This window comes from Hippocampus guttulatus, chromosome 11 (assembly GCF_054856545.1).
Source record: "Hippocampus guttulatus isolate MCC_2025c chromosome 11, RoL_Hgut_1.0, whole genome shotgun sequence".
In the NCBI taxonomy this organism is placed as follows: Eukaryota; Metazoa; Chordata; class Actinopteri; order Syngnathiformes; family Syngnathidae; genus Hippocampus; species Hippocampus guttulatus.
In genome coordinates, this window is record NC_141271.1 from 19,052,807 (window position 1) to 19,067,716 (window position 14,910).

The window sequence follows — 14,910 nt, forward strand, 5'->3', positions numbered from 1 at the left end:
TAATAATTACACAGCGTAAGAGAACACTTTATACTGTGCTATGAAGTTATTGTTTACTGTTGAATAACTGTAATATCGATTGACCAATGAGCAAAATGTGATTTTGATCACTCACATTTGATTTGAATTCCAGTGTCTTGTCAGCCTCGTTTGATGCATGGCATGATGAAATAACTTTAAAAAAATACTGAAGATGATTTCGCCCAATAAACTAAAGTAATCCAAATAAGTTACACATTTTCAAAATTACTGAAAACGATTTAGTGCTTTCAGCTAACCTAGTGTTTTCGTGTACATCAAAGACAGGTTTGAGTGTCACACACAATTTAACAAACATCAAAGACAAAAGGAGCGCACTACTTTTGTAAACACGTTTAAACTAGACTTACACTTTGTACATTTTTGGGAACAGAATAGCCTTCAAATAACCTATTGTTCATATTTTCGTAACACCACCACTCACCTAATGAATGCATTTTTGTAAATATCAAGGAAATTTGGACAACAAAGGTTTACAAAAATTTTAATGCTAAGAATTGTCTTTGATTGTTCCGAAAACATATACAGTTTATGACGTTCATGAAGGGGTGAAATTAATGTGATGTTTACGTCGACGTGTTTGTTGGGTCAGGTAACATTTCTGATCTTATTCCAATATTTATACAAACACACTTGACAGGTTCTAAATCGTTTCTTATTCTTCGAAGAAGGTGTACAACCTGAATCGTCTTTAATGTTTGTGAGAAGTACGTCAAATCTGTGAGCAGGAAACCAAGATATTTTTTGACTGCAGCGCCTGGAAAGAGGCTATCTATCATCAACGTTATGGATCGGGGCAACCCCCACAGTGCATGGAGGACGTCAACTATGACATTAAGAATGCAGAGCTGGCCCACGGCTCCATTGGGCCCCAAGCACAATTTGATTTGGAGGCCCTCTATTGATCTGGAGGCCCTCTATTGATTTGGCAAGGCCAATAATATAGATTTTTTTTTTTTAGTCCGACTGTTGATTTCTCTTGGGTGGGGGTGGGGGGGGGGGGGCCGAGGCAGGTGCATAGTTTATACCGGGGATGGCCCACCAGCCACAACCACCATGGAAACACGAACCCTGTTGGCTTTCCCCTCACGCTCAATGAAAGTGGACCCGGCGGCCATTGACTGACAGAAAGATGACATATACAGCCGCTTTGTCCAAGTAAAGCCAGCCTGCAGATAAATCCAAGCGCAAAGTGGCCAAGAGCCGATTCTTTTGTCACAACGTTGATCCTATAACATAAAGACAGCAGATGGGCCCTCCTCACTCCAGGTTTAGGATTCGTACGGCGTTTAAAGGCAGGAAAAGAGATTATTGCTGTCCCTTCACATCTAAGTCATGCAGTTTATCGCCACTGAAATCAATCTCTGGGAATTGGAATTGACTTTCCTATGCTCCGCAAAAATATGAAAAAAAAAACATGCTTATGACGCACAGAGAGAGAAAAAATTAAAAGCTCTGTATCATGTAAACAGGACTCCACCTGTGACCTGAACATAAGGTAATTGCTTTGTTTTCCAGAAGGCGAACTTGCCTCATTTTAATGTGATAAGCTATCACGTTAAAAAAAAATTCTGGTGTTGCTGCAATAAGCTTGCGTGTTACGAAACCTCGGTCCAAAAATTGCGTCTTGTCCCGTATTGAGCTGCTATTTTGAATAAGAATTGAGCAAATGTTAACATGATATCAGTCGTAATGCTAACATATGACAAGATAGCAACCATGGGTAAAAAAAAGTGTTAAGACAGAGTGAAAAAGGTTTAAGATCTTGCCCTGTACTTTGGTAAAGTTTCGATTGCAAGTTGATCAAATACCAACAGAAACCAACTTCGGTCCAAAGAGAACACATTTCTTGTGAGAATTCCTACAAGCTAAATCAGTGAAAAGAAAAAAACACAGAGTATACATCATTGTCTATTAAATCAAAACCATAAAAATACAATATTAACAAAATTTTAAAATAAAACCGCAGTAACGTTTTTTGAATTACGTACAACGCATGACAATTTTTACCTTCATTTTGTAATTTAACGCTGACATAATTTCGATTGACAGGCTGTGAGCCAATGGGCACGGTTTTGTCCACCCCGATCCAATCAGAAAGAAGAAGAGGCGGAGCTCGGCGACACTTTACGTTACATGGCCGTCGAATAATAATTAAAAAAGATGCCAAAAGTTTTCATCCGGCCAAACTCAGGATGAATGGAACAAGTTACGCGAACTTTGACAACCAGGAACACGTCTTGAAATTGGGGGAGACGTTCGAGAAGCACCCCAAAAGTGCCTACCACACTGTGCGATGTAAGTCAACGCTTCAAATTCAATGTTTTTTCCCCCCCTTCTTCCCCACACGGCCTAACAGTTAGCTTGCTAGCTCGCAGATGATTAACTTTTCATTCGAAGGGCGCCGGTCCAACGAAACTAACCGCCTCCTTAGTCTGTGTGTACTGCCTTGTTATATCACGTTGATGTCGTTTTTTTCTTGTTAATTTATTTGTAATCTATCTATTCGCCGTGAAAACTAACCACTAATAGCTGTTGAATATTAGCTTCTGTCTTAGCCTGCGGTCGGTGAAGACAACACTGCCACCTTGTGGCACGTCAGAAATGGTACCGCTGCAAATGGCTAATGGAATTAAACTAGTCTCCTCGGTCAATTTATATATTTTGTTTCACGTCCATATTTTTCTTTATTGTCATTATTATTATTATTATTATTATTTACATCACCCAAATTCCAATAGGGAAAAAAACGCATGAAATGCATGGAAACATTATCCTACCCTACTTCATAACTAATTTAATTATTATTTTTCATAACATTCGAACTTAACGTCCATAATTAATTTCATTAAAAATGCTTCACTTTCTTCCCCAGATGATTTCAAACCAGCTTCGATTGACACGGCCTGTGAAGGGGATCTGGAAGTTGGCAAAGGAGAGCAAGTCACTATCACTTTACCCAATTTAGAGGTCAGTGTTTTCCTCGTCTGTCCTCTACATGCGGCAATTATTTCATAAAGTTGATTTTTTTTCATTCAAAATGTGATTTAGGGTTCCAGTGCCCCAGTGACAGTTTTCAAGGGCTCCAAGCGCTCATACATGAAGGAATGCATCCTCATTGTCAACCATGACACTGGCGAGTACAGACTGGAGAAGCTCAGCAGTAATATTGCAGTCAAGAAGACCCGGTGCCAAAGCGTTTTTGTTTTTTTTAATTTTCAAAGGCCACATCTTGAATTTTGTTTCATTTGCTCTCTGGCTTTTTCGATGCGTTCCAGGGCCGAGGGCAGCAGTAAGATTCATTCCCGCATGGAGCAGCAGACCAGTCGTCTGGGCCAACAGATGAAGAGCAACAGTAGCGGTAGCAGCGGAGGTGGAAGCAAGAGCTTGGCAGGATCCAAAAGTTCTCCGCCCAAAGGGAAGACGTCGCCCACATCGCCCCTGGACGACATCGAGAAAGGTGGCAACTTCTGCCTTCCCACCTACTTACTAATTTAGCCAGTTGTGTGATGCAATTCAATGATGATTGTTGTCACATGCAGAACTGATGGCGGAGGCTCGCGTCATGGACCAGATGAGCAGTGCCAGCTCCTCCAACAGCTCCTCTTCCTCCAGCAGCGATGACAGCTCCAGCAGCAGTGACTCAGAGGATGAGCGGGCCGGTGGCACCGGCACCGCCATGCCCCCGACTGCAGCGGTTGCCCAGAACAACCACAGCATGCCCGTCCTGACCACCAACAGCCGCCAGCAGGAGGGAGGAGGGGGAGGAGGCGGCGGCGGAGGAGGGCTCATGAACACACTCAGTGAGTAAAAATATTATTAAATGAGTAATTTGGAAGGAACAGCGTTGCGCGTTCATTCACATTTGACACATTTGGACCACACTGTGAGATTCTTTGACCCCCCCACCCCTCCCGAGAACATTCCACTGTCCTTTGTCCCAGCATGAGACTCCTCCATTGTGTCACCGCTTCGTGTTTTTGTCTTGCAGAAAACGACCTGCAGTTAAGCGAATCGGGCAGCGAAAGCGACTGACCAATCACCAGCCAGGATGTCCGCTGTTTCCATTTCTTTCCTTTCCATCTTGATCAGTTCTCTTTGTTTTGTAATGCAAGCAGCAATCTATTCAGGGCACTCCTGCATTTTGTTTTGTCTTTACATGTCTGCCAATCAAGTCTTAAGGCACTCACTGCGGTGAGTCAACATTTCAGCTCGGCATTATGGGTAATTTACAAGATGTGCCCTCCATGGTTGCATGTCGTACATAGACTTTTTTTTTTTAACCGCTGCCTCTGCTTATTCGTTTGCTCATTTCATGTTACTATTCACCCGCTGACCAAACTATTTACTCAATTCGTCATTCAAGCTAAATTATGCTATGTTAGCGACATGGCTCAGGGTATCCCCAAAATTCTGTTCTCAAAGAGGACCTGAATTTCCAAACTCAATCACAGAAACATCATTCATTGCCAAAACAATGACCTTTCTAAATACAAAATGTGCATCATGAGAAACATTAGGAGGTAAAGAGAAATGAATGATAAAGTTGAGTTGATCAATAAAAATAACATTCGTTAAAAATGGAACCACGATCCGTTTTTGGTCCCAATGCCAAGTTTTGGGAAATCCCGTTGCCACCATTGTGTGTTGCTAACATTGCTAGCGCATTTAGTTGTTGGTGTTGATACTTGACTCTGTGGCTAGTAGCTAACATTGCTATATATCAAGTTAACACTACAGCCGGTTACCTCCATGTCTTGTTAGCCAGCTGCTAGTGTGTCGCCGATGTAGCTACTTTTCTATGTGGCTACTTGTACCGATGATGTTGTACACAGCTGATAGTGTAGTCATGACCCTCCATTGGGTGGTGCCAAAGTGAAGCACTTATCTAGTTGTCAGTGTATCTAGTCTCCTCTCTGGATAGTTGCTACCGGTACTAGTGTATGTAGTCTCCGGTGTAGCTCGTTAGCTCCTTGTTAACTGTGCTAGCATATCTATCTAATTTCCAACGTACGTTCTTACATATTGTGTTGCTAACATTGCTAGCACATGTACTTGTGTATGTCGCTACTTGATTATGTGGTTAGTTCCCAGTGTATCTAGCCTCCCTCGCGGTTTGTTCCTAATTAGCTAGTTGCTAGCACCTCTGGTTGGCAGTGTTGCTTGTTGCCCATGTGGACTTGGTGCTAATACAGCGAGCTGCCAACATATCTAGTTGACTCCATGGTCTGTCGCTAATGTTGCTCGCATGTGTAATTGTTACAGAACATTAGCTAATTTTGTCAATACCATAGCCGGTTGCTACTGTATCTAGCTGCTTGCTTGTTAGCAGCATTGCTGGCATACCCAGTTCTCACTGGAGCAAGCTACTTAGTGTATCTTGTGCCAGATTGAGCTAGTGACATTCAAGGCTTATTGCTAATTTAGCCAATTGCCAATAGCATACCAAGTTGCCTCTGTGGTATGGTGCTAATGTAGCCAACTGCTCGCATCTCTAGTTGCTACCGTAGGTAGTTGATAATCTAGCTTGCAGTGCATTTTTTTTTTAATTGGTCTTGACCAGGTCAGTGGTGCCTCGTAGCTTTAAACCTGCAATACTTGAATCCAAATCATTAATTTATTTCTCCAAGCGGTGAATGCCTGGCCTCAGAATGATATATGTGATGTAGTTTTAGTCGTCGGCGGTTTCACCAATCGGAAACCTGTTGGCACCGCTGAGCTCCGCCTTTTTTTTTTCTCGCTTGGGTTTTTTGAATTGAACTGGTCCTGTTTGTAAAAGGAGAAATAAAATACTTTAATTGGGTACACGATAGTCTTTGTTACTACTGTTTAGTCTCATGTCTCTTTTCTCTTTCTTGAAGAGCCTGCAAAAATAGCAGAGGAGGAACTGACTCTGGGTGAGAGATGGTTTACACCCTGGACTGGTCGCCAGCCAGTCGCAGGGCACATTGAGGCAAAAAAGTATTCACATTCACCCCCGAGGACAATTTGGCATCTTTAAATAACCTAACATCAACAGGTAATCATGAATGACATTATAAAATGAGAATGATTCTTTCATTAGAGAGTTAGACATGCTACATTTTCGGGTCACCACAAAGTAAATTAATTCTAGCTTAGTTATAAACAAAATTTTGAAACTATTTGGAATGAGAACGATTCATTAATTGTTTCATTAAAATGAAAAAAAAATACTTACTGTATGTATTGACTTATTTTATTAGCTAATCATAATTTTTGGTAACAGTTAGGAATGGGAATACATTTATATTTTTACGTTCATTTATATTCATGTATAGGAAAATTAAGATTTGGTGTTTCATGTAACTGTTGGTTATGATTCAATTATATATAAAAATGATCACATTATATTCACCCATTTTAAATGTCGTTTGCGGGGGCCCCTATGTCAAAATGTTGTTAATTTCAGAGCTTTTTACAAAACCACCAACATTTACTTGGTTTGTACACTCACCAAAAAAAAAAAAAAGTCCAGTGGACTAAGTTTGAGGATTTCTCCATTGTGAGACATATAAAGGTTTTCTTATCTTAGTTTATCTAAATCCGCGATGGATCAGTGAATCCTCACGGTGAGTGACGTAAATTGTTTTTGGCACCAGTGCCACGTTCTTCAAGTTCTGAACACTTTAATCCGAGTAACGTGATTCTTCGTGTCATTGTGTTCGCGCAAGTGGGTCGGCTCCGTGTCAAAGTCCGCGTGTTTTTCCCAGCACGCCGCGCCATTTGCAGACCACAAAAAGAAAACCAGCTAGAAGCCGCGCAGCAGAAGAGCGCGGACATGTTCGCTAAGGTCGTCACCGGCTTCGCCTCACGCACCCGCCGGCCCCGCCGCTGGATCCACACCAAGACGCCGGCGGCGGCGTCAGCGTCGACCGAGCCTGCGAGGGAACCGGCGTCCACCTGCCCCGGCGCGGTGTCCGACGGCATCGGCCGGGTGAAGACCATGGACGAGCTGGCCGGGCCGAGCTTCCTGCGCACGCTTTACTGGCTCTTCGTCAAGGGATACTTCCAGACCACGCAGCAGATGCAAGTAAGTAGGCCAGCCTGTGTTTTCTGATTATTTCATTTTCCTGAGACTTGTTTTGTCGCTGTCCTCTTTTACCTCCAACATGTCCCTGCAGGTTACTATGGGGGGAGGGGGGGGGGGGGGGGGTTCACAATGTTGACTCTCCTCTCCGATTCATTATTTGTTTGTTTTATATTCAGTTTATCTTGACATTAAAACCTAGAGCACAGGTGTCAAACTCAAGGCGCGGGGGCCAGATCAGGCCTGCCACGTCATTTTATGTGTCCTGCCAAAGGAAATTATGTGCATCCACTTCATGTTTCTTTGCTGAAATACCAAAATTGCAAACTGTCTTCACTTTTAAAAATGTTGAGATATGGCAAGCATTCCCCCCCTTTTTTTTTTAAATAAATGTAATAATATTTGAAAAACAGTTTTTATTGGCCTCTGATTTCAAAACTAGTTATTGACCAATTTGTCGTGAATTTGGGTTCCTAGTTGTAACGGCCCTCCGTAGGAAACCATTGCTATGATGTGACCCGTGACAAAAAATGAGTTTGACACCCCTGCCCAAGAGATTTAATTATGCTGGTGCTTTTGTTTCATACAATACTGCGTTCATTCCCTCATTAAAAAAAAAAGAATCTTCATATTAAAACTTTATTGGCAGCGTGGTAAAAGAAAAAGTAGCAGAATTAGAAAATAAACAATTATAATATCACATGCATTACAATACTGCATTAAAAAGTAACTACGGTATGAGAAAGTCACTAAATAAACACAGGTCTCCAACAGCCTGATGATGGGACCTCGATGAGCTGGAGGATTGTCGTCCATGAAGATGAAATGAGGCCCGTTGAGTGGCATTTATCATCCGGTTTTTCGGGGCAGCATGGGATGTCGACGTGGACATTCTTAGGTCACATCTTTCTGTTACTCTTCCAGTCTCTCGCTATCTCTGTTGCAACCAGCCGATGACACTCGGTGACACTGTGAGCTTAGTAGCCACTTCGGTCTGAGAAGGTCCTGTTTGAAGCAATACTAAAACCTTATACTAGTAACGTGACCTCATTTAATAAAAGTCTGTCTCTGCTTCCAGATCGAGCACAAGAAGTTGTACGGGCCCCTGTGGAAATCCACGTACGGACCCCTGGTGGTCGTGAACGTGGCCAGCGCCGAGCTCATCGAGCAGGTTCTGCGCCAGGAGGGCCGGCATCCGGTCCGAACCGACATGCCGCACTGGAGGCACTACCGAGAGGTCCGCAACCAAGCCCACGGGCCCCTCACCGAGTGAGTGGCAACAACTTGACTTTTTATTTTTTTGGGGCCGCGTCACGGCACGCCAGTCTTGATCCTTCAGTCTTGGTCTTAGTCGGCATTCAGTTTTTCCTGTTTGACTTGTACTGGGGCGTTCTCTCCACATGCTGTTTCTCAACAACATTGAACAAACATTTTGAGAAGGAAGAAATAAAGAAAAACCGTTGCACGGAAAACAAAAGAAAAAGAGGCAACTTTACCGAAATGAGGTCGGAATGTTGCGTGAGGAAAGCTGTCGTGTTTTGAGGATAAAACGGTCAGAAAAATTTCAACTTTAGACGTGGGGAATGTTGCAAGAAAACGACAATGTTGTGAGAAGAGTTTTCGTTTAAGGGAAGAAAGTCAAAATGAAAGAAAAAAATTGTAATTGAACAAGAAAAAAAGTTTTGAGAATAGATGTGAATTAGGAAAAAAAAAAATCTCGATGTTCGAGGAAATACATGCAGAGTTCCCATGTTAAGATTGCAGTTGTCCCTTTCCGACCAGGTGATTCTTTCGCAAACCATCGCTGAGGTCTCGGATCGAGACTCGGATTTTTTAGTAGGTCCTTAAAAACAAATGACTTGAACTCGGATTTGGCTGGAAAGAAACGGGATCGGGACATGTCTAGTTTCAGCATTACAAATGTTTTGAGAAGAGAAATATTTGCAAAAAAAGTCATCTTTTTACAATTAAAAAAAAGTCAAAATGTTAAGCGAGACTCTTACAAAGTGTGTTTATTTGTTTGTTTTTTTAATCCCCCCCCCAAAATCTGTAATATTAGAGAATAAAGTTGTTGCGTGACGCTAACGTTATTGTTAGCATATTAGCTTTCGAGCTAACTCTTTTTGTGTGTTTTGTTTTTAGGATGGGGGCCAATTGGCAGCGTATCCGCAGCATCCTGAACCCTCGCATGCTGAAACCGAAACACGTGGCCTCCTACGCAGACACCATCAACCCGGTGGTGGCCGACTTTGTGGAGCGACTCCGCTGCTTGCGGCAGCAAAACGGCGGCGGCGCCACCGGCCTGGTGCACGACATGACCGAAGAACTTTATAAGTTTGCTTTTGAAGGTAAAAAAAAAAACAACAACAACAAAACTCACTTTTTCAATATTTTATTTTGCCACCTAATTTCAAAATAAAACAAAGTCCCTTGCTCAAAATTCTACATGCGACCCCCACAATGACAACATGGATAAAAAGCTTTGTGGAATGATCTAAATATGACTAAAAATACAAAAGTAAGAAATCTTAAAAGTATTCACAGCCTTGCTCAATGAACTGCGGCAAAGTGGAGGAAGGAAGCAAGGAATGAAGCAAGGAAGGTCAAAGGAAGGACGGAAAGTAGAGAGGATGAAGGAAAGGACACGAGCAAGGATAGTGTGAAAGGAAGGAATGACAAGGGTCGTCTGGAGGGAGGGAGGGAAGGGAGGACGGGTGACTGAAGGAAGGAAGAGGGAGAGTGGTAGGAAGGATGGGCGGATGAAAGAGGTTAGGAAGGAGGAGATGAAGGCAGGAAGAAAGGGAACGTGGGAGGAAGTCGGGATGGTGGGAAGGAAAGCGAGAGAGGAAGGAAAGAAGGATGCAGCGAAGAGGGGCTAGAAAACAAAGACCACAATGAAGGAAACTTCCTGCCGCTCTTTTCCGCTTTGCTCTCGAAGCCGAACGCCGACACCCGAGTGACTTTGACTCGAATGAGTTCCAGTGTGTGTGGAAGGCGGGTTGACAAGTGCACGCCGTGTTTGTTGGAGGCATCTGCTCGGTGCTGTTCGAGACGCGGCTGGGCTGCCTGGAGCGGGACGTGCCCGAGGAGACGCAGAAGTTCATCTGGTCGGTGGGAGAAATGTTCCGGCTGTCTTCCATCGTCATCCTGTTCCCAAAGCGCTACTGGCCCTACCTGCCCTTCTGGAACAAGTTTGTGGCCGCCTGGGACCACCTCTTCAAATTCTGTGAGCCCGCCGCCGCACGCGCGCCACACACGCAGGCATCGCGTTTGGATGAGCAATCGCCGTGTTGGCAAATCATTTCACTCTCGTCCGAACAACATGCACGAACACGTTATACCATCCTTTTTATTTCATCATCCAAAAATGTATTGATTCTGCTTTCATCACCAAAACATTTGTTTTTATTTTCATCAATACATCAATGCTAATTGCAAGGCTCAAGAATTCTGACTCCTATCACCAAAGCCTTCATTTTGTCAGCAAAAGCCCATTTTAATGTGGGAACCTCTCATCTGGATTGTTGTCAATGATTACGTGTGGAGTCAGTAAAAATAGTTGACACAAGTAAATGAACACAAACGTGAGTTATTTGGGCACTTGATCCCGGTCCGTGTCAATGCACTGAATAGCCTGACATGACCTCCCGCAAGGCACAAAGTTCATCATTCACCTCAGCGCAAATACAATTCCACTACATTTAGTTTGTTTACCCTAAATTAAATCGCATATATTGCTAGTTACAGAACTCTACTTCATTAATTATTCAATTCAAATGTATGACACGCAAATGTCACCTTAAATGTTTCAAAACGGCGTTGAAAGACGAAACGCAAACGAAGTGAGAAAAAAAAGGCCGTGATTCTTTCCTCGACCACTAGACGGCGCCCGCGTACAACATTTTGAGATTGAGACTATGGCAAATTTGCGCAATTACAATTGATTTATGTTCATCTAAATTACATTTCAAAGCATGTACATTTTTTTACAATAAAATATTGTATGGTATGATTAAATGAATGTCTTGTCCAGGGAAGCCAAGACAAGTATAAAAAATGATGAGATTTATTGGAGAAAGAAAAAATAAACCCATGGAAGGACACCGTTCACAGATCTGTCAAGGGAGCCTTCTCCCCCTCCACGTCTTGCGCTCTCATTTCATCTTGTTGGGTGGAGGTGATGGTCAGCGCAATCAGCATTTTGAGCAGCTACCCAGAGTGCAGACGAGCGCATGAGCAGGCAACTTTGCTTATCCGCAAAATAACTGCTCAGCATTCAAAAGTACGAACAGTTACTTCTATTTTTTGCCCTGTTAGATATCAAATTCCCATTACATGAATCACAACTAGCATATCCATTTCAAATCCATTATAATTTAAATTGCCCAATTCCAACTTGTCATCAAAATAATGTCAATTAAATCGAAATGAATACAAAATATTATTAATAAAAGTCAAACGAAATGTATTTGGCAAACTAATTCATATCAATTTAAATCAGACTAAATAAACCACACCCAACAAAAAAACAATCTTCCAGGACCTGAATTAGCTACATGAGGACACAGTACAAATACAATTAAATAAAGAGTGTGCCTATATATTTATGATGTTTTTTTTTTTTTTTTTACACGTTTTGCTTTGTCGGCATTTCATTCAATTTCTGGATGCACGTTTGTTTGTTTTGATGTAGCGGAGGAGCTGGTGCAGAAGAAGCTGGAGGAGCTGGGGAGGAAGGAGCAGGCGGATGGCGACGTGGAGGGCGCCTACCTGACCCACCTGCTGCTCAGCGAGAGGATGAGCCTCACCGAGATCCTGGGAAGCGTCACCGAACTCCTGCTGGCGGGAGTTGACACGGTCTCAAAATCCAACATTTCTTTTCGGGTCGTTTTTATTGAAGTCATGTAGTCTTGCCAAAATAATCACTGCTCGTTTTATTGTATTTTGCAGTATTAAATCAGGGTCTGACATTATAATAAAAAAAAAAGTTACAACAAAATTACATATTTTTTCAACTTTTTTTGGGGGGGGCGCTGTTTCCGAATCTGCCCGCATTTTTTAAAATCTAGCTTAAAGGTTCAGCAACCAGGTGGAAATGTTTTTTTTCTGAAACGCCCTCGCTATATATTACAACGCACGGTAAAATCCATTTGCGCAATATTTTAGAAGTCAAAGTTAAAAACAAACAAAAAAAGAAAATATCTCAAAAATCCTGATGTGCTGAGGGTGGGGGGAGTCAAATATTTTTTCAAAATCGGTGTCAAAAATACGATTAGGTACACAAAAAAATTGCTGATTATAATTTGCTCTTGACCAGTGCTTACCGAAAAAAGTTTTTTTTTTTTTCCACAGACATTTAAATAGCTGCTAATTATGCGCAGATTTTCGCTGTCCGCGGGCTGGCTTATCTTCCCTTATCCCTTTCTCCTTTTAAAATATTTTTAGGAAGCTATATGTCATTTGTTTCTTTAAAATAAAAGACCCTATCATTTTACATAATATGTTTTAAATGAATCTGTAAAATGTTTTTGTTTTACAATGAGTATATGACCTTTTGGGGACGAGATATATGAAATAAAGATTGTATTTGACCTCAGACATCCAACACCATTTCATGGGCTCTATACCATCTGGCCAAGGAGCCTGGCATCCAAGATCAACTCCACCGGGAAGTGGAGGCCGTTTGTCCCGCCTCCCGCGGGATGCCCACCGCTGAAGGAATTGCTCGGATGCCCTTCCTGAAGGCGGTCGTTAGGGAGACCTTGCGGTGAGAGCAGGACAAAGCCGTGCCCGATACCTGTTTTCTGTTTTTATTTTTTTTTTAACAGCCCCTTTTTGTGTCGTTGGCATAGGCTTTACCCCGTCGTACCGGGAAACGCTCGCCTCACTGTGGAAAATGAGATCGTGGTGGGGGATCATCTCTTTCCCAAAAGTGTAAGGCATGAATCGCACCGAATAAGCTTACACGCAAACATTTCAATGGGTCTGAACGTTTTAGGTGTGTTGCAGTGAGACTCATGCCAAAAGTACAGTATGGATCAAATCTGGACCACACTTGATTTGGCATTCTGTCGACAAAGATCATTCACCTACAACATGCAGTCTCACAAGTGTCTGAACATGTTACGTCACACTTCACGTGTTGCATTTACACCGTTACCAGATGTGCAATCTGGATCAAACCTGGTCTGATATGTCTGCAATTTTCATGATAAAACCTGGTGTGATGTTACATTGACACATTTCCACAATGTGTTAATTGACGTTTTACATGTTACTTATGTCTAGTTTGGTCCAGATTTGGTCCCGATTGCACATCTGGACCAGACCAAGAACACACTTAAGATTTGATCCGGATTTGATCCAGATGTGCTGCCATATTGCAGGACACGTTACACAGACTACATGTTCAATGATACTTGAGATGTTCCATTTTCACTGACATCCAGGTTGGAACTGGTTTAAATCAGGATCGGACCTAGTTTGAGGTTACAGTGTGAAAGCGAGGCTCTGTGTTCGCCCGTCCGCAGACTCTGTTCCACCTGTGCCATTATGCCGTTTCACACGACGACAGCGTTTTCCCCGAGCCGAATCGTTTCCTACCTCAGCGATGGCTGCGGCAGGAAAACACAAAGCAGCAGCAACACCCATTTGGATCGGTGCCATTCGGGTTCGGGATCCGGGCCTGCCTGGGCCGGCGGGTGGCCGAGCTGGAGATGTACCTGCTGCTGTCCACGGTAGGGTTTCAAACAAGGGTTCGGGTTCATCAATTGGTGTTGAAAATGAGGGCTTCAAGCCGTGTTAATGTTTAGCCTGGGTTTGAGGTTATTAATTGGGTTTCAAATTGAGGTTTTTGAATTGGGGGTAGGAGTTCAAATGCGGTTTTTAAAATTTGGATTAGGGTTTTCAAAATATTGTTTATTTTCGCTTCAGGGTTAGGCAGACGGAACATTTGACTATTTTCATTCATTTGCCATTTTGTATGTAATTAACTTTACAAGAGAGAGTTTAGACGAGGCGACCAATTATTCGATCGGGTCCATGTTGCGATGTGTTCCTCTATTAACTCGCTCGCTCACTCACTGACTGAGCTCTTGTTGTGTGGTTTCCAAAGTTGATCGCTCGCTTTGAGGTGAGGCCTGACCCGAACAGCACCGGTCCCGTCAAACCCATCACCAGGACTCTGCTGTGCCCGGCCACGCCCATCAACCTTATCTTCAAGGACAGATGAGGATGAAAGAATGATTTTAGCCCCTCCTTTGTTGAAGTGACCTTATTTCAAAATGTAGTTTAATTTTCTTTATAGAGGGGCAGCCAATGCCATGTAGGTGATTTTATTTTCTTGTTCAAAAAGATTATTGACATTTTATGCCTCATTACATTTTGTATTTATTGCAAAATATGCTTTGGAAATTTCGGATTGAACTTCAATCACTTTATTTTTGGATAGTAGGATCTGAAGCATGTCTACAGTTTCGTTGCACTTCCCGATGATTAAAAAAAAGTCGTATTTATTTTATTTGAAACCGTTATTTAATTTGATGGATGTTTTATGGGTTTATGGCTGCCTTTCCAGCAGCTCCTATATTTTGTTGTTCTACTTCTTCCTTTCATAACTTTGCTGCTGTGAATTGGGAATTTCTCCATTGCGAGACTAATAAAGGCTTTCTTATCTTATCTTATTTGTTTGTTTGTTTATTGGGGCCTATACCTAAAGAAGTGCCCCCTTGCTGGTTCCCTCCCACACACATACAAACACATAGGCTGCTGGTCACGTGACCTACCGTTTTAGTAACTTCAGGACAAACATCAACAGAAGGGAA

General features: G+C 42.5%; 2 protein-coding genes across 2 annotated transcripts; both read left to right on the forward strand.

The window, feature by feature from the left end:
- Positions 1 to 2,152: 2,152 nt before the first annotated feature.
- eaf2 (ELL associated factor 2) lies at positions 2,153 to 5,844 on the forward strand. The gene is made up of 6 exons (XM_086123521.1): positions 2,153 to 2,337; positions 2,915 to 3,009; positions 3,091 to 3,227; positions 3,318 to 3,499; positions 3,582 to 3,842; positions 4,031 to 5,844. The coding sequence occupies exons 1-6, from the start codon at positions 2,235 to 2,237 to the stop codon at positions 4,072 to 4,074; spliced, it is 822 nt and encodes a 273-aa protein (XP_085979647.1). The 5' UTR covers positions 2,153 to 2,234; the 3' UTR covers positions 4,075 to 5,844.
- Positions 5,845 to 6,653: 809 nt separating this feature from the next.
- Positions 6,654 to 14,764, forward strand: cyp27a3 (cytochrome P450 family 27 subfamily A member 3). Its single transcript, XM_086123520.1, has 9 exons — positions 6,654 to 7,090; positions 8,166 to 8,356; positions 9,230 to 9,435; positions 10,116 to 10,313; positions 11,781 to 11,944; positions 12,685 to 12,854; positions 12,940 to 13,021; positions 13,618 to 13,824; positions 14,202 to 14,764. The coding sequence occupies exons 1-9, from the start codon at positions 6,839 to 6,841 to the stop codon at positions 14,316 to 14,318; spliced, it is 1,587 nt and encodes a 528-aa protein (XP_085979646.1). The 5' UTR covers positions 6,654 to 6,838; the 3' UTR covers positions 14,319 to 14,764.
- Positions 14,765 to 14,910: the final 146 nt, after the last annotated feature.